At 33.7% G+C, this 23,934-nt stretch overlaps 1 protein-coding gene, 2 long non-coding RNA genes and 1 pseudogene across 6 annotated transcripts; 1 reads left to right on the top strand and 3 right to left on the bottom strand.

The window, feature by feature from the left end:
- LOC112764330 (aspartate aminotransferase, mitochondrial-like) overlaps nucleotides 1–23,934 on the top strand; it is a 61,874-nt pseudogene that overhangs the window by 23,123 nt on the left and 14,817 nt on the right.
- On the bottom strand, nucleotides 1,917–4,328 carry LOC112764333 (uncharacterized). The gene is made up of 3 exons (XR_011875199.1): nucleotides 2,574–4,328; nucleotides 2,367–2,455; nucleotides 1,917–2,289 (listed from the first exon to the last, which is right to left on the bottom strand). It is a non-coding gene; the product is annotated as an uncharacterized lncRNA (long non-coding RNA).
- On the bottom strand, nucleotides 6,719–11,486 carry LOC112764331 (uncharacterized). 4 transcript variants are annotated; one of them, XR_003183113.3, is made up of 5 exons: nucleotides 10,634–11,486; nucleotides 9,357–10,560; nucleotides 9,149–9,274; nucleotides 8,923–9,071; nucleotides 6,719–7,007 (listed from the first exon to the last, which is right to left on the bottom strand). It is a non-coding gene; the product is annotated as an uncharacterized lncRNA (long non-coding RNA). The 4 variants fall into 4 exon arrangements; XR_011875198.1 differs by having other exon boundaries at nucleotides 9,149–9,237; XR_003183115.3 differs by lacking the exon at nucleotides 6,719–7,007 and having other exon boundaries at nucleotides 8,699–9,071.
- On the bottom strand, nucleotides 17,897–23,764 carry LOC112764329 (uncharacterized). The gene is made up of 10 exons (XM_025809892.3): nucleotides 23,024–23,764; nucleotides 21,632–21,709; nucleotides 20,766–20,807; nucleotides 20,596–20,698; nucleotides 20,121–20,188; nucleotides 20,003–20,047; nucleotides 19,797–19,904; nucleotides 19,624–19,711; nucleotides 18,587–18,633; nucleotides 17,897–18,284 (listed from the first exon to the last, which is right to left on the bottom strand). Exons 1-10 carry the CDS (start codon nucleotides 23,669–23,671, stop codon nucleotides 18,207–18,209), a joined length of 1,305 nt encoding a protein of 434 aa, XP_025665677.1. The 5' UTR covers nucleotides 23,672–23,764; the 3' UTR covers nucleotides 17,897–18,206.

Raw genomic sequence — 23,934 nt, 5'->3', positions numbered from 1 at the left:
TTAGGTATGTTTTAAACAGTTGTGAGGTGTGGACTACCCTTAATTGTGTATAGAAAGGACATATACACTGAATTTAGAATGTAAACTCATCTTTGCTCCTTACTATTTTAAAGTTAACTTTCGTCATTTTGTTGTACGGGACTAAGCGGTGGGGAGTAAAGAAGTAACAAGAATTTAAGTTGAATGTTTAAGTGATAAAATTGTTCTATTGAATAAGGACTTACGAGATATGATCGGATTACAAAGGAATTGATTAGTAATTGAAAATGAGTTAAACAACACATGTATTTATATACCACACATATCCAAGATTCTATATCATCATCATCACTTTATGCCTTTTGTTTAATTTATACTAATTGTTTTGCACTTCTTTTTCTCTCTTGATAATAATTTCATATAATTTTCTCATCTTGTTTTCTTCTATTTGATTTTGTTGTTTATCTTGATTAATTTCTTTTGCATGCAAACAAAAATCACATGACGTTGTGTAGTGTAGTGCAGTACCTTTGATTTTGACTATTGTTCGATTTTATGATTATGAATTTCTTTTCTTTTCTTTTTTGTTGAATTTCTTGCTACTTTTTTGGTGATCATCTTGTATGAATCCATTTATGGAATTCTGTATCATGGGTTAGTTTGGCTAGTTCTATGACCTCATGTATGGACAATTTTTTTTTATTTTTCTATTGATTTGTTTTTCTTTTTTGTAATATGCAGAAGTATGCAGAACTGATGAAGTAATCACCACTCAATTAATAGTTTCCCGGTAAATTTACCAAAAATGGGTCAGGCATTTTTCTCCATATTTCACCTTGAAACAGAGGTTGTTATGACTTGTTGGCATTACATTTGCAGTATGTAAATTAAATTATTAGTTTTATTATAGATTTGTAATTTTTTAAATTATAATTATACTATGTAAATAATTCATGTAAATTAATAAAAAAATCAAATCTTTTTATATTTTCTTATTTTCTCCCTTCAAAAGTGTGGCTATGTCTCCTATTGGCACGCTTTCGAAGCGTGGCCAAAACCAACTCAATTGGCACATTTCTAAAAGCGTTGTTGTATATCCACTTTTTTATATTTTTGGCACGCTTTAAAAATGTAGCAAAAATCAATTTTTCTTGTAGTGCGAAATATTTATCGACTTGTTACTAGTTTAAAAGGAATTTGCAATGACATTTGCGATAGTATTGCAACTAATTAAATACATATTTTCTAGCAAATTAGTGACTACTTCGGAACTTTGCTTTCTCATTTATATTGGCTTTGGTTTAGCGACAAAATTCCTACAAATTTAATTAAGGATTTTAAAGATTAGCTATAGATTTGCTACAAATTGTGATAGATTTACGATTGTATTAGCGAACAACTTGCGACGAGTTAGATTCGGAAAAATTCGTCACTAATTAGCGTCAACTAAGCATTCCATTTTGTCTACGAAGTTAGCTTCGATTTAGCGATGAGTTTACTGTGCTAGAGTTTGACGCTAATTAGCAACTACCTGTTAGTCTATTTCTTCTATGGAATTAGCTTTTAATTTAGTGATGGATTTGCGACTATGTATTCGGTCCCTAAAAAACTTTTCCGATGAATTAGCGACTAATGTGTTTGCCTCACTGATCTGCGACTTGTAATTAACGAGGAAAGCATTGGTTGCTAGACGGTAGCTAATCTGTCACAAATTATATTTTGCGTCAGATTAGTGATGATTTTCCGACTGTTTTTGTTGTAGCTAATCGGCTTTATTCTTGTAGTGAACTTGGACTATGCCACCCGTTTCGGGTCCCAACCAAACCAGTATACAATCCCTTTCACGGGTTCAAAACTAAATCAGTTTAAAATTAGACTAATTTCGAAAATTCATATCCTTCTTATAATTCAAGAAATCAAAATCCAAACTCAATCCATTTTCAATGAACCAACTTGTTTTCCAAAATTGTAATGAAATATTTCAGCAACCAACCATATAACCAAATCAAACAACAATCCAATCCAACCACAAATACGTTCATCACAAAACAGCCCAGCAATACATAAGGCTTATACAATCACCAAAAGTACATTTATCACATTAATATCCATTTATAACAACTCCAAATCATAAAATTAAGTTCTTTGAAAAGACCCCTACCTCGACACGTTCAAACCACAATCCAAATGACTCAAGAAATTCCTTTCCTCTCAACCCGAAGTCAACAGCAGCTTTAATTCATAGCCCGCACACTTTCGCCACACCATATACATCTTTAAGTCCCAACATGCAACCCCGGTTATTAATTCCTAAAACATCAATATCGTGGAAACCTCAAAGCACATAACAGAAAACCAAAGGCAAAGATTCCGAGATAGACACTTACTGGAATAAAAGAACAACGCGCCAGCCACCCCAAACTTAACCAGCAGCAGCTCCGACAGCGGCCAGGAGCTTCATTTGCTCGGCAACAACCTTAATTTTTTGAAATGCAAACCCATAAAATTAACCCTACAACATCTATACATCAGAGTCCTTAACCACAGGTAGCTAGAATGATTACAGAAAGAGCTTCAAGGTGCGGGCAACTCACTATAAGAAGAAGAATGACAGAAGTGGAGCGGCGGCTCCGACGGCGACCTTTGGTAGCGGCGACAGAGACAGATTCACGGATGGCGACGTGGTTTGGCGACGGGTCAGCTGGGCGGACCGGCGGCAACAGATCCGACGCGCATCTCCTCTCTCCATGGCTGAGCTCCCTCGCGGTTCTGTTTCCTCCCTCGCGCGTTCTTCACTCGTGACGAAACAGTGGCGGCGACGGTGTGTAGCACGGCGCGGCGGTGGCAAGGACGAACGGCGGCGCGATCAGCAATACTCCACGGCGGCGGCGAGCTTCTCCTTCCGCAGCGCCTTCCCTCTCTCTCGGGTCCCCTCTTTTCTCTCTTCCTTTCTCCCCCCGTTGCGGCTCACCCATCCCCGACGCTCTCTCCCTCTCAGACCTCCCTCTTCCCCCTTTTTCCTTTCTTTTTCTTTTCTTCTCTCATTTTGTTTCAGTGTGTGTGTGTGTGCTTGTTGTGTCTGAGTGTGTGACTTGAGTGAGGGGTGGGTTAGGTACCGTGTGTGTGTGTGTATGTGTTAGTATGGGTAGGGTTTAGGTTAGTGAAGGTAAATTAGGGTTTGTGTTGTGTAGTGAAATTGGGAATTTTAGGGATTAAGACAAGGTAGTAATTTAAAATTTGATAAAAACATAAGTATAGAGTAATAATCTAAATTCAAATTAAATATATAATAACCATCTTTGAAATACCATTTTATTATCAACTTGAAATCTATTTCCGAATAAATACTAATTCAACAAAAATTAATGATAATTAGAGTAATTCTCCTTCATTTATAAAATAAAGTTAAAAATCTATATATTAAAATTAAAGTATATAAAATACTCATTATTTTTCAATTAAAAGATCTCTAAATAATAAATAGAAATTTACTCAACTTATATATTATAAAAATCTCCGAAAATAAGATCTTAAATAAATATAATGGATCATAAATAGTTTATTAATTACGTTTCAAAATTCGGGGTCTTACATCCTACCCCACTTATAAAAATTTTCGTCCTCGAAAATTAACTTAATACACAACATACTAAAATAGTTTTGAATACTTTACTTTTGTATACTTTAGAAAAGTAGAGGTCTTGCCATATATATACATATAATTTTTCAAATACCGGATGACTCGTAAAACTTAAATATAAGGGAAAAGCATGGTCTAAGCAAAAGTTAAGAGATGGTTAAAACAAAAATGTTACAGGGGGTTACTATTTTACCAAAACTTGGAGCACAAGAAGGTGTAAGTATTCAAGTTCGGTGTTTGCAAAAACAAAGGGGTATCTAGGTGGCAAAGGTTTGAAAACAGGTTGACTTGAGCAAACAGGATAATGTCTGCGCATAAACTTTGTACCAACTTCAGAGCTTCAACTTCTCAACTTCATTAGTCACTTCAGAAACCCATAGCCTGTCACAAGCCTAACATCCACAAATTTTTTACGAGGAACAAACTACCACACTCTTCATAACATTGCACATTTACCGCTTCACCTTCTATATCCATAAACCACTTCTTAAAGAACTAATGTATCGCTTACTATACCTAAAAGTCGCACGTGACACTACAGCAATTCTCGCGCTTATTCAGAAGTATACAAGACCTTGGAAAAGGACAAGCGACAAAGACAAAATCCACAGGAGCTTGAAAGGATTGTTGAGATCACAAGTAATCAGGGATGCACAAGGAATGAAAAGTGCCAGAAAGGAAATTAGTTTGGCAATCTCAAGAATGACTCCTGAATCAATGAAATCCGATGAGAATAATAAAAGAAAAGTAGTGTTGTAATTTGAACAAAATCAAGTTGAATCAAAGAAGTGTGAAGTTTATAGAAGAAGAATGCCTTAAACTTAAGACAGTTTATAAGACTTGAGTTAGGACTAAGAGTACCTTCGAACGCATTGCTCATAAAGAATAGAAACTTTTTCAAAACCCATTTCACATTCTCAAAGAAAAGGCGTAACCAACATTTTGCAAAAGAATAACAAGAGTATGAATGTGGCATCACTTTGATGCAAATTTCATATTGAAATAGATTATGTAGAGTTTTTAAAACAAAATGAACACTAACTTGACTAAAAGCAAATTATTTCCTCAGATATTTAGAAAGGTAGTTAGGTGCATAACTTAACCAAAAGTATGCATAAAACTCGAAAGAAAATTAAAAGTTTGTTCAAAATTTTCTCAAAGCTCATATTCAATCAAATGTGTGTAAAGGTTATAACAAAGATAGAAGAAGTCAAACTTTATTTAGAAAAGAAAAATCTGAGGTAAAAATTTTCATAAACACACTTTTATCAAAAGCAGGGTTCCGCGTACGCACGATAAGGTTTTTAGAATTTCACGTAAAGAAGTGTACGCTAAGTCAAAACAATCTTATCAAAATTTAATAAATGGCTTTCAGTTACAATCAAGCAAGAAAAATTTAATTTAAAACATCTTCAAAAAGAATTCAAAACATCTTCAAAATAGTTCAAAACAAGATTCCAAAAGTATACTTGAAATTACCACTTTCACGGAAATATTCAGGAGATTAAGATGCACTTAAAAGGAAATCAGCCCATATGAGAAAGGATCTTTAAATCAAGAGAATTTAAACAAAATTCACTAGGATTGAAATATCAAACAAGTTTTCAATTGATCCAAAGGAATACAAAACGCGCAAGAAAATACAACTCAATCAATAGAAAATTCTCAAGAAAAAACCTTTGACTAAAGAATGACAATTAAGAGGGCAAGCGGTGCATTAGATGGAAACAAAGTCAAGCTAACTCGGATGAGTGTGAGATCCATAAGAGAAGGAAAATTAAGACTAACGGTGACGTTTACAAAAGTAAGAGAGTAATTAAATACATAATCAAATATGACATCCATAGAAGTGAAAAGCTCACAAAGGAATTGGTCCATCCTTAAAAGGGAAGATATGAATCCAACATTTTCAAAAGAGTAAAGAATGCTTAATTAACGTGTTATGCTAAACCAAATTCAAATTAAAAAAAAATAGATCAAATGAAGTTTATTAAACAAAAATCAACTAAAAAGAGACAAAAATCTTCCTTTGAAAAGTATCTAAGTACATAATCAAGCAAAAATATTCATAAAAATTGTAATATAGTCGTTAGAAAATCAAGTTGTATATATATATATATTTTAAAATGAGTATATTTTCATAAACCAGGAAAAGAACAGGTATTAGGAGTAAATGGTTTCTAAACTGCATAAAAAAAAATTTCTTTTTTCAAAGTTTTATTTAGAGAAGGTTATACCGAATCAAAAATGATTTTATAAAGGCTTTAAGAATGATGGTTGTAGATATAGTCAAGTAAGAGAGAAGTAAAATCACAATTTCTTTAAAAAGAACTTGGAATAGGAGCTTAAAGGAATACACTGCATCAACAAGACTAAAGTTGTACCAAATATATATATATATATATATATATATATATATATATATATATATATATATATATATATATATATATCAAGAAAAGAGTTTAAACAAAGGAAGGCAAACACACCAAGGACGTTAGGTAGACATATGCGGATGGAATCAAAGGAGAAAGCATATGAACAGAGAAGTAGGGTTGGAACAATCAAACTACTTTCCAAAAAAAAATAGCAAACAAGAAATTCAAGATAAACCATGAAAGAACACATCACATGACTTCAACAGAAAACCAGGCACATAGCTGTAACCTTGAGAATTAATTTCTAACGTTCCCAAAATCCGCGATTCGCGTTTCCTACAACTCGCATATCGTCTATGATAACCCATTAGTGCTTTCATATACATAAGTCACTAATATTAAGCCGGCCAAACTTAATACCAAGAAGTATGCAATGATAGGCTAACAGCATTAATCAATAGACCGTCATGTGCATAAAGTTCTAATTCTTGTTATCCGAACAAGACCTACTACATGACAGACGTTCAGAGTATGCAAATGAAACATAATCGGTCCATTCCTCAGGCTCTACAAGAAGGACCGCTCTGATACCATAATGTAACACCCTAACTATCAAAATGTCACGCTTTCGGCTGAGCCACTCTGATAGCTCGGGTATTACGACGTCTTTTAAAATATTTAATACTATAATATGAGCCTGTTTAAAAAATTTAAACCGTATAACCGCTCAAGAAACTTCTTATCTGATAACATACAACTACATTTACAATACAACCCACAAAACATACAAATATATATATATATATATATATATATATATATATATATATACATCATATCAATGTAAAAACTTCACACATCAAAACTCCTATCCCTCTTGCGAAAATTGCTAGAGATAAAGGCGAGGGAAAAAAATAAAAACTAAGATAATACAAAATAATGTCGCATAAACAGAAAAGCGAATAAAACTCTTCTGAAGCTTCGTCGTTCATATCCTGAAAGGGAAAAACCTGTAGGGGAGTGAGAACATCGTCCTCGAAAGGGTTCTCACTATAGGGTTACAGAATTGCTATAATAAGATACGAAAATAAAACCGTTTTTAAAGTACAGTGATTAATAACCACCTTATGCTTCTTTTCAAAACCAAAGATTTCATCTTCAAAATACAGAATCCTTTCTAAAAAGGAAAGTTGTTAATTACTCAGAAATCTAAAAGCCTTTTTAAAAGTTTTTCCTAGACAGCATGAATGACCAAACTGTTCCGTGCATAGGTTCATTAAGTCTATGTTGAACCAGTTTAGTTTTTCATACTTTTCTAAACCAAAAGCACAAACTAAACATAGCATTCAGCCCATCTCATAATCAACCACGGCCCTAGGCCCAACCAACTCAATCAACAACCAATTCTCAGCCACAAACACAAGTAAGAAGGTTCAAACACAATCAAGCATTTATATCAAGTAGAGCAATTAGCAATTAACATAACTATTCACATAGGCAAACCAATTATAATATGCACACCCAAACAATGTCATATAAATGCATATGATGCATGCCTGTCCTACTGGCCATGAGCTCATGTGTTGGTTATGTTGCCAGACCCGACTCAGATAAGCGGGATTAAACCACCATCCTTATCCGTAGGTTCCACAAGCAAGCGGGATTAAACCACCATCCTTGCCCGGAACACGCAAGCGGGATTAAACCACCGTCCTTGCCAAATAATTTATCAATATGTGAGTGGGATAAAACCACCATCCTCACTGCAGGCGGGACAAAACCACCATCCCTGCACAACGGTTTACGCACTGAGGAAGCAGGATTATACCACCATCCTTGCCAGGCCAAAAATTCTCATTATATTCTCAGTAATATCCACAGTCAATCATACTCAAAATCTTATTTCAACTTTTCCTCAAAATCAATTCTCTTTCAAATCTTAGTCACTTAATATAAAATTTTACAAAACTTCCAAGAGACTTTCAATCATCACCTTAAAACAGAACTTTCTTTGAGAAGACACAAGACTCTAGGGAAGAATAACCTGCCTCACTTCTTAAGCTCTTTAGAAATCCTCGGAATCATAGTTACTCAAACTGAAATCATTTAAAATGGAGACTTAAAACCAAAACCAAGGCATGTAAGCCAAAAGTTCTGAACCAGTTTCAAAACCAACATTATTTAAGTTCAAAAACCCAATTTCTTCTTATTCTTAAATCGGAAACTTTCCCAAAGGCTCAGATTTTTTTAGTTAAAATTCAGAGAATACTTCAAAAGCAATGCGAAATTAAGTAACTAAAGTTCAATTTTCTTTAAAATCCGCTAAAAATCCTCCAAGGGTACTTCTTTGACCAAACCGCAAAACATAGGTCCCCTCATGTTTAAATCAAACTTAAAACATAAGCTTTCTTTAAAAGATTAAACTTGAATCACCTGTTTCTTATTAAATCATGAACCAAACAATAGAACCTCTCGAATCCAATCCTTTTCTAAATCATATTTGAAAACAAAATCTTGAATTTCATAAAATTTCGACAGCATCTCCCCTAAAACTTGGACTATGCCACCCGTTTCGGGTCCCAACCAAACCAGTATACAATCCCTTTCACGGGTTCAAAACCAAATCAGTTTAAAATCAGACTAATTACGAAAATTCATATCCTTCTTATAATTCAAGAAATCAAAATCCAAACTCAATCCATTTTCAATGAACCAACTCATTTTCCAAAATTGTAATGAAATATTTCAACAACCAACCATATAACCAAATCAAACAACAATCCAATCCAACCACAAATACGTTCATCACAAAACAGCCCAGCAATACATAAGGCTTATACAATCACCAAAAGTACATTTATCACATTAATATCCATTTATAACAACTCCAAATCATAAAATTAAGTTCTTTGAAAAGACCCCTACCTCGACACGTTCAAACCACAATCCAAATGACTCAAGAAATTCCTTTCCTCTCGACCCGAAGTCAACAGCAGCTTTAATTCATAGCCCGCACACTTTCGCCACACCATATACATCTTTAAGTCCCAACATGCAACCCCGGTTATTAATTCCTAAAACATCAATATCGTGGAAACCTCAAAGCACATAACAGAAAACCAAAGGCAAAGATTCCGAGATAGACACTTACTGGAATAAAAGAACAACGCGCCAGCCACCCCAAACTTAACCGGCAGCAACTCCGACAGCAGCCAGGAGCTTCATTTGCTCGGCAACAACCTTAATTTTTTTGACATGCAAACCCATAAAATTAACCCTACAACATCTATACATCAGAGTCCTTAACCACAGGTAGCTAGAATGATTACAGAAAGAGCTTCAAGGTGCGGGCAACTCACTGTAAGAAGAAGAATGACAGAAGTGGAGCGGTGGCTCCGACGGCGACCTCTGGCAACGGCGACAGAGACAGATTCACGGATGGCGACGTGGTTTGGCGACGGGTCAGCTGGGCGGACCGGTGGCAACAGATCCGACGCGCATCTCCTCTCTCCATGGCTGAGTTCCCTCGCGGTTATGTTTTCTCCCTCGCGCGTTCTTCACTCATGACGAAACAGTGGCGGCGACGGTGTGTAGCACGGCGCGGCGGTGGCAAGGACGAACGGCGGCGCGATCAGCAATACTCCACGGCGGCGGCGAACTTCTCCTTCCCCAGTGCCTTCCCTCTCTCTCGGGTCCCCTCTTTTCTCTCTTCCCTTCTTCCCCCGTTGCGGCTCACCCATCCCCGACGCTCTCTCCATCTCAGACCTCCCTCTTCCCCCTTTTTCCTTTCTTTTTTGTTTCTTCTCTCATTTTGTTTCAGCGTGTGTGTGCTTGTTGTGTCTGAGTGTGTGACTTGAGTGAGGGGTGAGTTAGGTACCGTGTGTGTGTGTGTGTTAGTGTGGGTAAGGTTTAGGTTAGTGAACGTAAATTAGGGTTTGTGTTGTGTAGTGAAATTGGGAATTTTAGGGATTAAGACAAGGTAGTAATTTAAAATCTGATAAAAACATAAGTATAGAGTAATAATCTAAATTCAAATTAAATATATAATAACCATCTTTGAAATACCATTTTATTATCAACTTGAAATCTATTTCCGAATAAATACTAATTCAACAAAAATTAATGATAATTAGAGTAATTCTCCTTCATTTATAAAATAAAGTTAAAAATCTATATATTAAAATTAAAGTATATAAAATACTCATTATTTTTCAATTATAAGAACTCTAAATAATAAATAGAAATTTACTCAACTTATATATTATAAAAATCTCCGAAAATAAGATCTTAAATAAATATAATGGATCATAAATAGTTTATTAATTACTTTTCAAAATTCGGGGTCTTACAGCAACTCTATTCGCAACACGTAACAACCAAGATTAACTCTCATAACAACAAATGCTACAACACCTCAACGTTTAACAGGACAGCGACTAAAAGGGTTACCGGAACATAAACGCTTGCCACAAATAAGAAGTGACTGAACCATGAAGCGGTAGGTAGTGACTCCGGCAGTGGCAACTTGCAGCAAATCCTAGCACAATAGCCGTATCACGCCAACTGAAACCAACACGCAGTGACTACGGTATCCTCAGAATTCAAAAAGGACAAAATCCTCAAATAAAACCCTTACCGGCAACTTTTTTCGGCAACGGCAGAAGTAGCCAGAAGCTCCGGCGGTGGTCCCAGTGGCCTCAGAACTCCGGCGACAGCGGTGACTGGATGCAGCTCCTCCAGCCCGCGTCTTCCTCTCTCCCAGCAGCGCTCGGTCTCAACCTTCCTCTCCTACACGACGCGGCGGCGACCGGCGCAGCTTGTGGCTCCACGAGGACTCCCTCTCTCCCAACGTCGCTCACTCACGGCGGATCAGGGAAGCAGAAACGGAGCTCCATCAATGGTGCCTTGGACCATATGTATCTAGGCAGCGGCGACCGCAACCACCGAAACGGCGTTCACGGCCTGGCAGCGGCGGAAAAGGCAATGGAGATGGTGACGGATCTGAGGCAGGGAGGCACGGCTGCACGAACAGAACCTTCCCTCCGCCGATCTCCCTCTCTCCTCAAGCTTCTCTCTCCTTTGAATCTTGCCGGTGGTTGCCCTGGGAGCTCGACGACGGCGATGGCACACGGCAGCACAGCGGGTCGCGCTCCTCGTGTGCGCTCTCCCTCTCTCTTCCCTATCTCTTCTCCACCATAGGTGTGCGTTTGTTCGGTGTGTGTGGGTTGATGAAATCTGAGGGTGAGGTTATGAGGGGAAGAATGTGGGTGACGGCGGTGACTAACGGCAAGACGTGGTAGGTTCGGCATCGAGGTGGGGACGGCAGTGGCAAGGCACGGCTGGCCGGCGAGCTGCTTCCTCCCTTCTCTCCGTTTCCTGCTTCTGTTTCTTTCCTTTCATGGAAAAGGAAAAAGGAAACCGTGTGTGCTGCTGCTTTGGGGGAGAAAGGGAATTTCGGCTGCAGCTGGGTATGGGGAAAAGGGAACCGGGTCGGGTAACGGGTCGCTAGGTTAGAGTTTCATTATTTTGAAAATTAGGGTTAGGGTTACTTTTGTAATTTCACTTAAAAATAGGGATAATATAGTAATTGAAATCCAAATTAAATCCAACACTAATTGTATATAGAAAAATACCATTTACTCATCCATTTTACAAATTACTCTCAATAGAAGGTCCAAATCAAATAATTAGAAATAATATACTTAATTTCTTCATTTTCCAAAATAGCAGTATTAATATTTAAAATATTACTTATCTAATCCAAATCATATAAAATCCTTATTATTTCACAACTATCAACTTTATAATTCAAATATAGAAAATAATCCAATAATTATAAAATTAGATAATAATCATAACTCGTCTCAAATTCAATAAATCACAACTTGCCTTAATTATCTTTAATAAAATAATTTCTGAAATTAAGGCTATAAATAACTATATGATTTGAGACTTGATCATAATAACTTTTCAACAGTTCTGGGTCTTACAGTATTTCTCTAAAAAAAATAACTGTAAAAAACATTATGATATCCTAAAAATTTTATTAAGGAAACAAAATTAGTATTTTTTACGAGATATATTTGTAAACTTTATTTTTTATATTTGTTTAAAAAATTGTTAGATAGTGTAATAATTATACAAAAAATAATAATGAATTAATATAAATATATTAAGATTTGTAAAATTAAGTATATTAATAAAATTCTAATAACTTAATTAACATATTAGAAAATTTAATAATTAAAAAGTATCTTCTTGCTATTTTAATATGTTGGCAATATTGTTTATAATATGTTTAATAATAGTATCTTTGTAAATATTTTGTGCCATTATATTTTATTGATTACCTTTTGTATAATATAAAAAAAAGTACATGTCAATATATAATTGTATGAAAGAGATAAAATAAATAAATTTAAAAAAACCAAAATTCAAACTAAACAATCACAATTTTTTTTTTAAATTTAAGTTCAAATAATGAAATCTCTTTCTCTTTATAAATTAATCCTTCAGTAAATTTTTGTGATTTGATTGCAGAATTGATTCTGTGTAAAATTTATAGTAGACTTTTATGCAAGACTAAAACTTCACTAAATAAAGGGTTATACTATGTGTATACTAAAATTAGTCATTAAATTAAAGTCAGCCACCAATATAAAATACATATTAAAATATAAATACACATCTATTATATTTACTATGTATTACTAATTTTACAACTAAAATATGCCACATGTCACTTTCTCATTGCAATTAAAATAAAATTTTTCTCTCCAAAATTAAAGAATTCTTCCCTCCTCTCTCATCCTTTCATTATCTCTCTCATTTTTTCACTCACTCTATCTCTCTTATATATCATTATTAATTATTAATTATAAATTTGACAATCAAAATATACAATATGGCATTCTCTAATTAGTAATTACATTCAAATAAAATTAAAATTCTAAAATTGAATATAGCTATATTATATATTGTATTTATATATTACTAACTAATTTAATAACTAAAATGTGTCATATGACACTCTCTTATTAAAATTTAGAGAAAATATTTTCTTCTAAAATTAATAAACCTCCTTCTTACATTCTCTTATCTATCTCTCTTTCTTTTCTATTTCTCTTTGTCATTCGCACTCTATATATAATTTATATTTTATATTAGTAATTTGACAAATTAAAATCTGCCGTCAAATATTCTTTTATTGTAATAAAATAAAATTTTTCTTTAACTTCCAAAATTAACAATAAGTTTTTTAGTATTTCATATGAAAGAGTTTAATTTTTTAATAATAATTAATTTCAACATTCATTATCTAAAATTTGAAAGAATTTAACTTGTATACTCTTATATTTGATTAGGTGTTAAGTTTGTTGCACAAATAAAAATAATTAATTTTTATGCTTGTTATTTAAAAATAATATTTGTTACTCTATATATATATATATATATATATAATTAGATATTAGTATAAAAAAATTATATCAATTCTAACTTTAATCACAATATTAATATTTTTTTAAATTATATACAATAAATATTTGAAAAAAAAAGTGAAAACATAGATTAGAAAGATAAGCAGTAAAAATTTAAAGTTAAATAAAAAAATGTATATAATAAGATTTTTTATTTAAATTATATTATATTGTTATAAATTTTATTTTTTGTAGAACAAAATGGTAGAGAAAATAGAGAATGAGAGAAAAGAGAGAGAAAGATAAAAAAGAAGAATGGGAGTGGGAGTTTGTTAATTTTGGAAGCTAAAAAAATTTTATTTTAATTACAATAAAAGAAGATTTGGTGGCACATTTTGATTTTTCAAATTTCTAATATAAAATATAAATTATATATAGAGTGCGAAGGATAGAGAGAAATAGAAAAAAAAAGACGTAGATAAGAGAATGTAAGAAGGAGATTTAGTAATTTTAGAGAAAATTTCTCTAAGTTTTAATAAGAGAGTGTCATGTGACACATTTTAGTTATTAAATTAGTTAGTAATATATAAATATAATATATAATATAGCTATATTCAATTTTAAAATTTTAATTTTGTTTGAATGTAATTAGAGAATGCCATGTTGTATATTTTGATGGTACAGTCAAATTTATAATTAGTAATTGATAATGATATATAAGAGAGATAGAATGAGTGAAGGAATGAGAGAGATACAGAAAGGGAGAGAGAGAGAGGAGGAGAGAACTCTTTAATTTTGGAGAGAAAAATTTGATTTTAATTACAATAAAAAAGTGACATATGACATATTTTAATTATAAAATCAGTAGTATATAATAAATAATAAATATGTATTTATATTCTAACATATATTTTATACTGGTAGTTGACTTTAATATTTATAACATATATTTTACAAATGTTAATATATTTATATTAATTCATTATTATTTTTTTGTATAATTTTAAAAAAAAAATGAACACTCTCACAATCCAACAATTTTTTAAACAAATATAAAAAATAAAGCTTACAAATATATCTCGTAAAAAAATACTAATTTTTATTCCCTTAATAAAATTTTTAGGGTATCATAATATTTTTTACGGTTATTTTTTTTAGAGAAATACAAACAAATTAAAGAATAAATTATTGAAGAAATAAATTTTATTTTACAATTGTGCCAAAAAAATGATTCGGCCTTATACTTGAGCAATTTTGATTTTATTTTGTATAATGGTCTAATAATATTTTTGTCCAAGACCCAACAACACATTAAGATAATCTCAAATAACAATTCTATCCACAAGATAACTTTCTAATAATTATTGCACACTCCTAACCATCCTTCAGAATATTAAAAAGTTGTGAAACCAAATCTACTAGATATTATTATTTTATTTGAAGGTCAACTCTTGACCATCTTTAACTATTAATATTCTGGTCACCAAAAACTTTACCATCTATACCAGATAACAATAGATTCTTGGCAAGGCATAATGTGCCATAGGTTGATGAATTAGTTCGGAGAATTCTCAAATAATAAATAATAAGAGTATATCAAACTTAAAATAAACCATTCTATTAATATGTGAAAATATTTATTTCTGACATTTTGCATCTTCCTTTCCCATGTTTATATATAATCATAATTACAAAGAAAAAATATGCTTCAATACATATTGCACATAATATAACTAATTAAGTAGTTCAATAAGAAGCATTCATGCAATTCGCATAACCTTGCTTAGTAACTATGTCTTTCTTCATCTTTAAATATCCTTTCTCACCCAATTCTTCACTAGCTAATTCTCAATATAAACACAAATATGAGTATAATAAATCTGATCCTCAGATTTGTATTTTAAAATAATAATAAAAAAATAAACACAAATGTAATACTCAAATTTTTTGTATAAACACAAATTTGACCCTCAAATTTCTTTTATTTGTCCTCCACAATTTCGTGATACACTTTTATTTCCATAATATAGCAAAACACATGCTCTTCTCCAATATTAAAAATAAAAAGCTCTAGTAGAAAATTCTACATTCTCCAATAAAAGTTCTACTTGAGTAAAACATGAAGCTTTCATCGCCGACATCAATAGAAACTGACCTGATTGGTTAGCCACGGCCTTTTAGATCCCCTCTTCATTACTCAACCGGAACCTTCTCATACCCTATAATTTTGGAAACCTTGGAAGGACATTTAGTTATTTGGTGTGGGACTATGGGATACCTTCTCTTGCGGCTATGGTTGAAATTGTCCAAAACTACCTAGATTTCTCAAAGAAAATTGACTTAATACTCAATCAATTGCAATGGAGGCACTTTCAAAATTTGCACTTATTGTCGAGAGCCTTTTATCTCAAAAGCAGAATTTATTAGACAACGGCATGTATATGAATGTATATATTTTTCAATCTCTAAAATATGTCTCCCAAGCTTGAAACTATTAATTTGCTTTGTTCCCAAAGAATATCTAATATCACATTTATGTTTTTCTCTCGTTATGTAGTAAAGATTCGATTAGATTGTAAAATTGTTCTTTGAAATACCTCTAAAAGATAGGCTTGTCTTATATAACTATTATAATGTGCAGCTACTTCAACTTCAACTATTTGTCTTATATTCTTAGTATAAAGCCTTTGTATATAAGAGAAGTTAAAGTAGGTACATATCATCTAAGATAATTCTCTTTTGGAGGTATTTCAAGGAACAATTCTACCATCCAATCGAGTCTATATTATAGAATGAAAGAAAAACATGAATATGTGAAAGAAAAATCAGAAGGATATACACGTTATATTTATTGACTTAGAAAATTTGTATGATAAGGTGCCAAAGACAAATTTTTTGAAGAGTTTTAGAGAAGAAGGAAGCAAATATTTCATATAGAAGAATGCTAGAGGGCCAACAGAATTTATTTTTAATCAGCAGTTAACCATCAATATTTAAAAATGTGGAATAAAAATATGTTGCTGGATTACTAGACTAAAAGAATTAGGTTAATGGCTAAAAGTGATAGCCAAAAAAATAAATTCTGATGGTCCTTGAATATTTTTCTTCTGTATACTCGTACAAGTGCGTACATATGATTGAGTTATAACTAGGTTGGGATCCAATGGTGGTATTTTCTTCCGTGTCTAGGAAAATCTAAACAAGCAACAAAGCAAGAACACAACACAAAACTAAACAACAAATTCCTTTATCAAAATCTGCAAGAAATACACCTCAAGAGAACGTATCACAGCCAGTCAGTCAGCAACAGTATTAGCGTCTCTCCGAACCCAATTGAAAGACACCTCCCAATTCTTGCTTAACATCTCCTGAATCTTAGCAATAATATCCATATTATTATTACTTGCAACATAATTCATAATATTTTTCACTTTACAACAAAAGATACACCTCAAGAGAACGTATCACAACTAACTTTCCACGTAAGTATAAGACCATTTCAGACTGCCAAAAACTCATTTCTAAAGACTGAATCATATGCCAAATATTCTAAACTATCCTGCAACCAAGTGTCATAATGATTTCATATAATGCAACCAAACCCCGCCACATGAGAGTTCGGAAAAACACTGGCATATCACAATTAACTTTTAAGAAAATTTTTGTATAATAATTTAAGTTAATAACTTTTCATATTAATTTTGGTTGTGCTTACTGAACGTATCAAAAACCCATAATATGGTACATATTTTTAGCTGATAGCATCGTCTTCATAAGAGAATCACAAAAAGATTTATAAGGAGTTGGATTTATTGAGACAAGCATTGAAAGTGCATGTACTACTAGAAACACACTCATTAATGTCCAAATTTCTCTGCCAGTATTGTCATGGAATTTACCATAAGGAATCCAATAGTAATAGTAAGTTGGAAAATATCTCGGTTTTTACCGTCGTATTGTGGGATTCGTGGCTTATATCTCGGATATATCTTATATGTATTTCTGATTTTAGTTTCTATCCTAAACGAGTTTTGATTATTTTAATCTCTGAGCATGAATAACACTAATGATAGCAATTTCAATTATTTAAGGAATTTAAGTTTACCATATTACATATTGAACTTAATTTTATAAAACACTTATAATTAAACATTTATTTAACAACTGATGCACAGATTAAAAGCTAGTTTATAATCAAAACCGAAATAAAAGTATAAAATTTATAATGGTATGTGCTCATGAAAAATATACTGTTCTACCGCCAAAAAAAATTATTACTTTTATACTCGACCACTTTGTTAAAAAGAATGAGTAAAACAACACCTATAAATAGTTAAAAACACACGAATACATAATACCTAATCTGATGACCAATGTTTAGTATTAAGCATTTTTTTTTCTTCAAACCAAGTTTAGACTTTATTAGCAGATGTCATCATGTAACATATTACACTAACTCCCAAGTGATCTTCAAATACCAATTTGAAAAAAAAAAAAATTTCATTAGATTAAAGATCAGCAAGCATGCCACTAGCTAAACCCGGACACTAGCGACCAAAAGGTTAGCTCAATGTTTTTCTTTAAACCAAATTCGGTAACCTATATTTTACAAGGTCACTATTCCACTAGTTTCGCACAAAAATGTCACTATTCCAAGTAATTATTGACACATACATCTAAAATGAAACCACCTAAAATCAAGGTAATAAACAGAAAACTAAGCGAACATTTTGTTACCAAAACTTATAAGCCATGTTGAGAGCCCATAATAACTGCGCCTCATCCACTGACTCATACCACGTGCACTTTCTTGTAATTATCGGCTGCTTTGGATAGCGATTGTATTGAAACAGGTACTCCTGGCCCCATCTGCAACAACAACATTGCACTGACTTGGCAACTTGAAAGAAAGAAAGCAGATATACAAGAATTGAGAAAATGTGCATTATCAGTTTTTCTGAATTGATGATCCTCATAGCACAAATATTCCAAGATAATAAAAATTTCTGAACTGCATAGTCCATCTAACCTAGGACTAGTAGTAGGAATCAGGCTACAAGGCACTGTAGCACCAGGAGATGATTCATTTCTATAATATTCTGGTGGTTAAGCAAAGGCCAAGATAGTGGTGAAGTAAAATAGAACAGATAGGAGAATAAATTCGAGCTTACCGTGCTGCTTAGATGGACAGAAAGCACATACCCAGCATATTTGGAAGCTGACCAGCAAAAAAGAATGTGTGTCAGATAATAGAAATAAATGTAACACTAACACATGAACTTGGTGATCATGTTAAACAAAATAAAACCAGAATCAAGCATTCGAAGTTTACTCCTCCATGCAAAACAGAATCATCATTCCAACTATGTGAATATCTGTGTGAATCTGCATTACCATCACATGCTACTAATGAACTATCAATGTCTCATTCTCTACAGTAAGCTTTCCCTAAAATAAACCTAACTTTGATATATAATATTCTTAACCTTTCTCAGTCATACTTATGGTTGTCTTAAAATGATACCATATTGTTTATTTAAAATCTAGAACCTAGTTTATGTTAACACCTCCAGAATTTCTTGCAACGCATGGCAAGGGTAATAACCTGAATTTTCAGTTATCAATTTATTCCAATGACTTTCCCAGTTGTAAGAAAAATAAACACTAGTACCCAACCAATCATGGAAGGTGACAACAGGATTCCAGGAAAACCACAGGCTTAAGCTATATAAGTCAAAAAGAAATATCAGCATTAGTGCAAAGGATAAATCTGACTTAAGAACATGTCAAAATACTGTGATTTATGTTAGGGAATCCAGCTTAAATGCTATCAATTATATAGATAAGATCAACATTTCACTGAAAAACCAAGTGAAATCTTCCATTGTAAAAGAAAACCACAATACCAGTATACGTTATTTATGTGCTACCATTCAACATTAACAGTCTTATATATATACATTGTAGTCTTCATCCAGGTCAAATTCTTGTGTTTGCCGCCAAGGTTGAGAGATGGGAGTGTTTAAAATAAAACTTTAGACTTAACTTTTTAGTGTGCTTGGTTATTTTTTGTGACCAACTATTAAAATGCAACTTCACTATTTCAGGAGCTAAAACATTGAAAATTTCCTTTCCCAGTAGGTAATGGTAAATCATATTTTCTCCTGAGATAAAAAAAAACAACAGCACAAGGATATGTGCTACTTACTCTTCTTTAAGCCAGCAGGCTTGGCAAGCAAAACAGCATTCATAAATGCGCCAATATTCTCTCGTAAAGCCTCTTCTTTGTAGCTTACCTGCAGATAGTAATTTTAAGTATAAGATTACATCCCGTGCAGCATAGCAATTCCCATATGAATTTCAAGGAGAACATGATTTCACCTTTCCCACTCCAATATGCAAAATTGATTTACTTTCCATCTTAAACTCAACGCGACCTTGCCTTAGTTCTTTCAGCTGACCAGCAATATCACTAGTCAGAGTACCTAGCTGTAAAACATATTTGCAGTCACGAGTCAATACGATCTACTCATGCCGTGCCGTTCAAAAAGAAAATTAGAAAGTCAATAAGCATTGGAAAAGCTTACTTTCTTGTCTGGCATCAACCTGCGCTTTCTAAGATATTGTGCTATCTGCATAATAGTTCGCATAATCTTCATATTTCAGAAAAACCAACCAATCATTCAGATGACAGATTCAAAATACCTTTCCAAGATGAGGTGCCATTCCAGGAGTTGAGAAGCACTTGTCAACTTTAAGTTTATTATTACCACCTGTAGTAATTAATACAAATACAAACTATTAGATATGAATAACACAAGCACAAAAAAAAAGGCCTAACACATAGCTTAGGGTTTTATATTATTGGCATTAAAACTAAAAGTTATAATTGCTAAAGCATGGAAGATAAGCTTAATATCTCCTCTGCATAACTAATGGCACACAAATGTCTCGTAACTAACATAAGCATGTGATGAACAAAACACATTTTCCCAGATCAGCATGCCCGAGTTTGACATGTCAAAAACTATGAAAATCTGAATCTCAAGGGAAAAAACTTTCATGGGAAAAAGATATAATACCAATTCATATGATGAACAATACACACACACACACACAGAAGAGAGAGAGAGAGAGAGAGAGAGAGAGAGAGAGAGAGAGAGAGAGATCAGTTCATTACTAGCAATCTCCTCAATAAGTTCTTTGCCACCAACTATATCAGCTCCAGCATTTCTAGCTTCTTCTGCTTCTGCCCCTTCTGCAAAAACAGCCACACTGACGGCCTGAAAGATATAAATAATTAGACTACAAACCAAGCATTATATGCAGTAATTAATAATCACAGGTTACCTTTGGAGCACCATGAGGCAGAATCACAGTACCACGAACTGCCTGCCACAGTTGGAACCATTATCTTCAGAAGGAATGAATTAACAGAACGCCATATAACAAGACGGAAAAAAATTCATCTAGCAATGATATGGATGTAGAAGCAAAAGAATAAAAAATATCATTTTCACTTAGCAGTCCTGAAATTTTTTTTTTTGTTTTTTTTTTTGAAAGAAATGCACTCAACATAATAAATAATTTAAAGCATGCAATGCTTAGAACAGTTAAGACCCGACCCCCCCCCCCCCCCCCACAACACAGTGGGATTGGGCAAATGAGTTTGACTGAAGCAATGTTAGAGCAGTTTTGTACCACAAGCATCAAGGATAATAAATTTCTTCACTCTTTCCTGGTCCAACAAAGAACCAGAAAAGCTTTAAAAGGACTATCTCAGTCAAATATAATATATATATTCTTTAGGGGAAAAAAATCCCATGCAAAGCTAATGCTATTATCAAAATAAAAACATGCAGATGTTCCATGTTTGGTAAATATAATGTAAATTGGACCTCAAAATTTAACTATTAATGAAGCACATACAAGCATATATGATAGGTGATTCGAAGTGGATAATTTGAAGTCCTACAGGCAGTCTTCTTATCACATGGCAGTTATACGTATAAAGAAGGAATTTGCTTAATCAGTGGGATAATAATCATATTCTCTCTTTGATGTATTGAGACTACCACTCATACGATATATGTAAAACATGGACAACAAGTCATACTTTCAAAGCTCAAGCCGATATGTCAACTTAAAAAAGTTAGCCACGCAAACAAGACGTGGAACAGTTAAAAGAAATGTAATTGATATATACTGACTCATACCAGTTCTGTTCGCTTTGAATCAATACCCAATCTTACATGTGCTTCAACAGTTTCATCAAACTTTGCCTTGGCACTGACCTGAACAATAACAATATTTAAAATATATTCAAATAATAGTAAGTCGTGGATCATTTAATATAAGAAGTCAAGAACTCAAGAAGATTCATTCAAAGGATCAGCAGGAGGCCGACGGCCAATCAGTAGAGTCCATACCAAAAAATAGCAACTGGCACCAAGCAAAACTTTAAATCCAATAATTTACAAATCGCACACCCCAAAAAAAGGGGGAAAAAAGGAAAGAAGGCACAATCATGTTGTTACACATCATGATACTTGAAAATTTTGAATATATATGAGAGTCTATGGTGCCTACAGCGGCTATGGTGGCTAAACAATTTTTGCAACACTTAAAATTAAAGTCACTTTTTCACATGTTTTGCAGGTATCTACACAGTATAGCAGCGTTAAATTTAAATCCCACCAGAATTTTATAATTGTCCTCTCAGAAAGAAAGTAACATTAGTACACTTCTCCATCCATATATGATATATCTATGACTTATGGCTGTTACTTCTACAACTTCTATTGCTATAATTAGTACACTAACTTTTATAGGAAGAGACAGATAAATGCATATTATATACCTACATGCTACTTACTAGCAGCAATAATTTTAAGTCCACTTAAATGTAGAATTTCAGTATAGATTGCTGTCTGAAAAGAAATGACCTACTAGTGTTTACCCTAGTCTCACAAAAAGATTTTTATTTTCCCTTTTTTTACTTCTCAAAATGCATAACTTACAAGTTATCTCAGAAAAGTAATATTTTCAATGGTCTATACAAGTTGCTAAGGCAGCCAAAACTAATCAAATAATTTTTTTTTCAACCTCTACCTTCTCTATTAGCACTAATCACCTAAAACTAAACTTGGGCACAGAACAAATCCTACTGAAGCAAAAGCAAGTCAGCAACACCAATAACTAATCCTTCTCCCATAGGGTAGGCTGTATGGATCCCAGGATGAATATTCACTGAAGAAAGAACATAAGAAATCTACACAACCTAACCACCTATCTGAAAGGCAAATGAAAAAGAGAAAATCTGAAACATCGTCATTTTTCCTTCTTCAAATCAAAATCTGTTCCCGAAATAAACTTCCCCATCCACTATCTCATAAAGAAATTACTAAAACGCACCGCACCTGGCAGCACACCTGATACAATGTCAATGTCAATCTAAGTGTGTGTATGGATTAATTTTTCTTGAAATTGATTTTGAGATATACATACCAAGCATGCACTAAAACAGTTATCCACACACAGCGAATGGAAATCAAACTCAGAAATGAATTCAAAACTGCAATTTCGATAACAAGAACATATGATCCAACCTTAACTTGGCGAATGGCCTCGTTCAAATCAAGGACAGGGGGAGTCTCATTGCGCTTGGGCATGATCAGCATCGGAAAAGGCACCTTCATCTTCTCCTCCTCCATCTTCTTCCTTATCTCATCCTCAACCTCAAGCATCCTCCTCTCTTTCTCCGCTTCCTCATTCCTCTCTTCCGCGGTCACAACACCCGGATCATCGCCGACCTTATCCTCCGGCAGCGGCGCCACTCTCGGAGCGTAAGAAACCGGCTCAATCGAAGGCGCGTCCTTCACGTACCGAATGTCCTCCCTTGTCCATCCCCGCTGCGACTCCTCCCGGCCCTCGGCCGACACCGGGCGGCGAGGAGGGGGCGGGGGCGGGCGTTCGCGGGGGAACTGAGGCTCCGAGGATTCGGTTTGTTGGGGGGCCGGGTCTTTGGGTTTGACAGGGTAGGAAACGGGCTGGATTGGGACGGATTGGAAGGAGGGTCTCCTTTGAGGAGGGTCTTGTGGTGGGGTCGGTGAGTCTTGTTGATCTTGTGGTAGTGGCGAGGAAGAAGAGAGGGATCTGTGAGAGGTGAGGGAGAATGGGGAGTGGAAGCGCGAAGGGTGTTTGAAGAGGAAATGGTGGCGGCGAGCTTGGGAGAGGAGAAGCTTCAGTGCCGCCATTGTTGTGTGTATGAGTATGAGAGAGAGAGTGAAGTGAGAAGAGCTTAGACTTGGCGAACCGGGTTAATGGGAAGTTGGGAACTCTTTGGTTTAGACGTAGGCTTATGCTTGCTTGAACTTGGTTTGTTTGGGTTTTTTTTTTTTTTTTTTTCAGTTAAATAAATATTAAAAATAGAATACTTACTCAAATTAGTTTATAATATTTTTAAGATGGAACATTTTAGTTTTATTAATTTTTTAAATACATAAAAAATTTTCTATAT

Source organism: Arachis hypogaea, chromosome 17 (genome assembly GCF_003086295.3).
Source record: "Arachis hypogaea cultivar Tifrunner chromosome 17, arahy.Tifrunner.gnm2.J5K5, whole genome shotgun sequence".
NCBI lineage: Eukaryota > Viridiplantae > Streptophyta > Magnoliopsida > Fabales > Fabaceae > Arachis > Arachis hypogaea.
The sequence above is the reverse complement of the archived record's forward strand: the minus strand, read 5'-3'. Positions and strand labels throughout refer to the sequence as shown.

Bases quoted from the DNA above. Each gene is read 5' to 3' on its own strand.
- LOC112764329 (XM_025809892.3), bottom strand. From the start codon at position 23,671: ATGGCGGCACTGAAGCTTCTCCTCTCCCAAGCTCGCCGCCACCATTTC. The intron at 20,048-20,120 runs GTATTTTGAATC...ACTATTATGCAG, and splicing joins TGGCACCTCATCTTGGAAAG to ATAGCACAATATCTTAGAAA. The intron at 18,285-18,586 runs GTAAGCTCGAAT...TTGTTGTTGCAG, and splicing joins CTGTCCATCTAAGCAGCACG to ATGGGGCCAGGAGTACCTGT.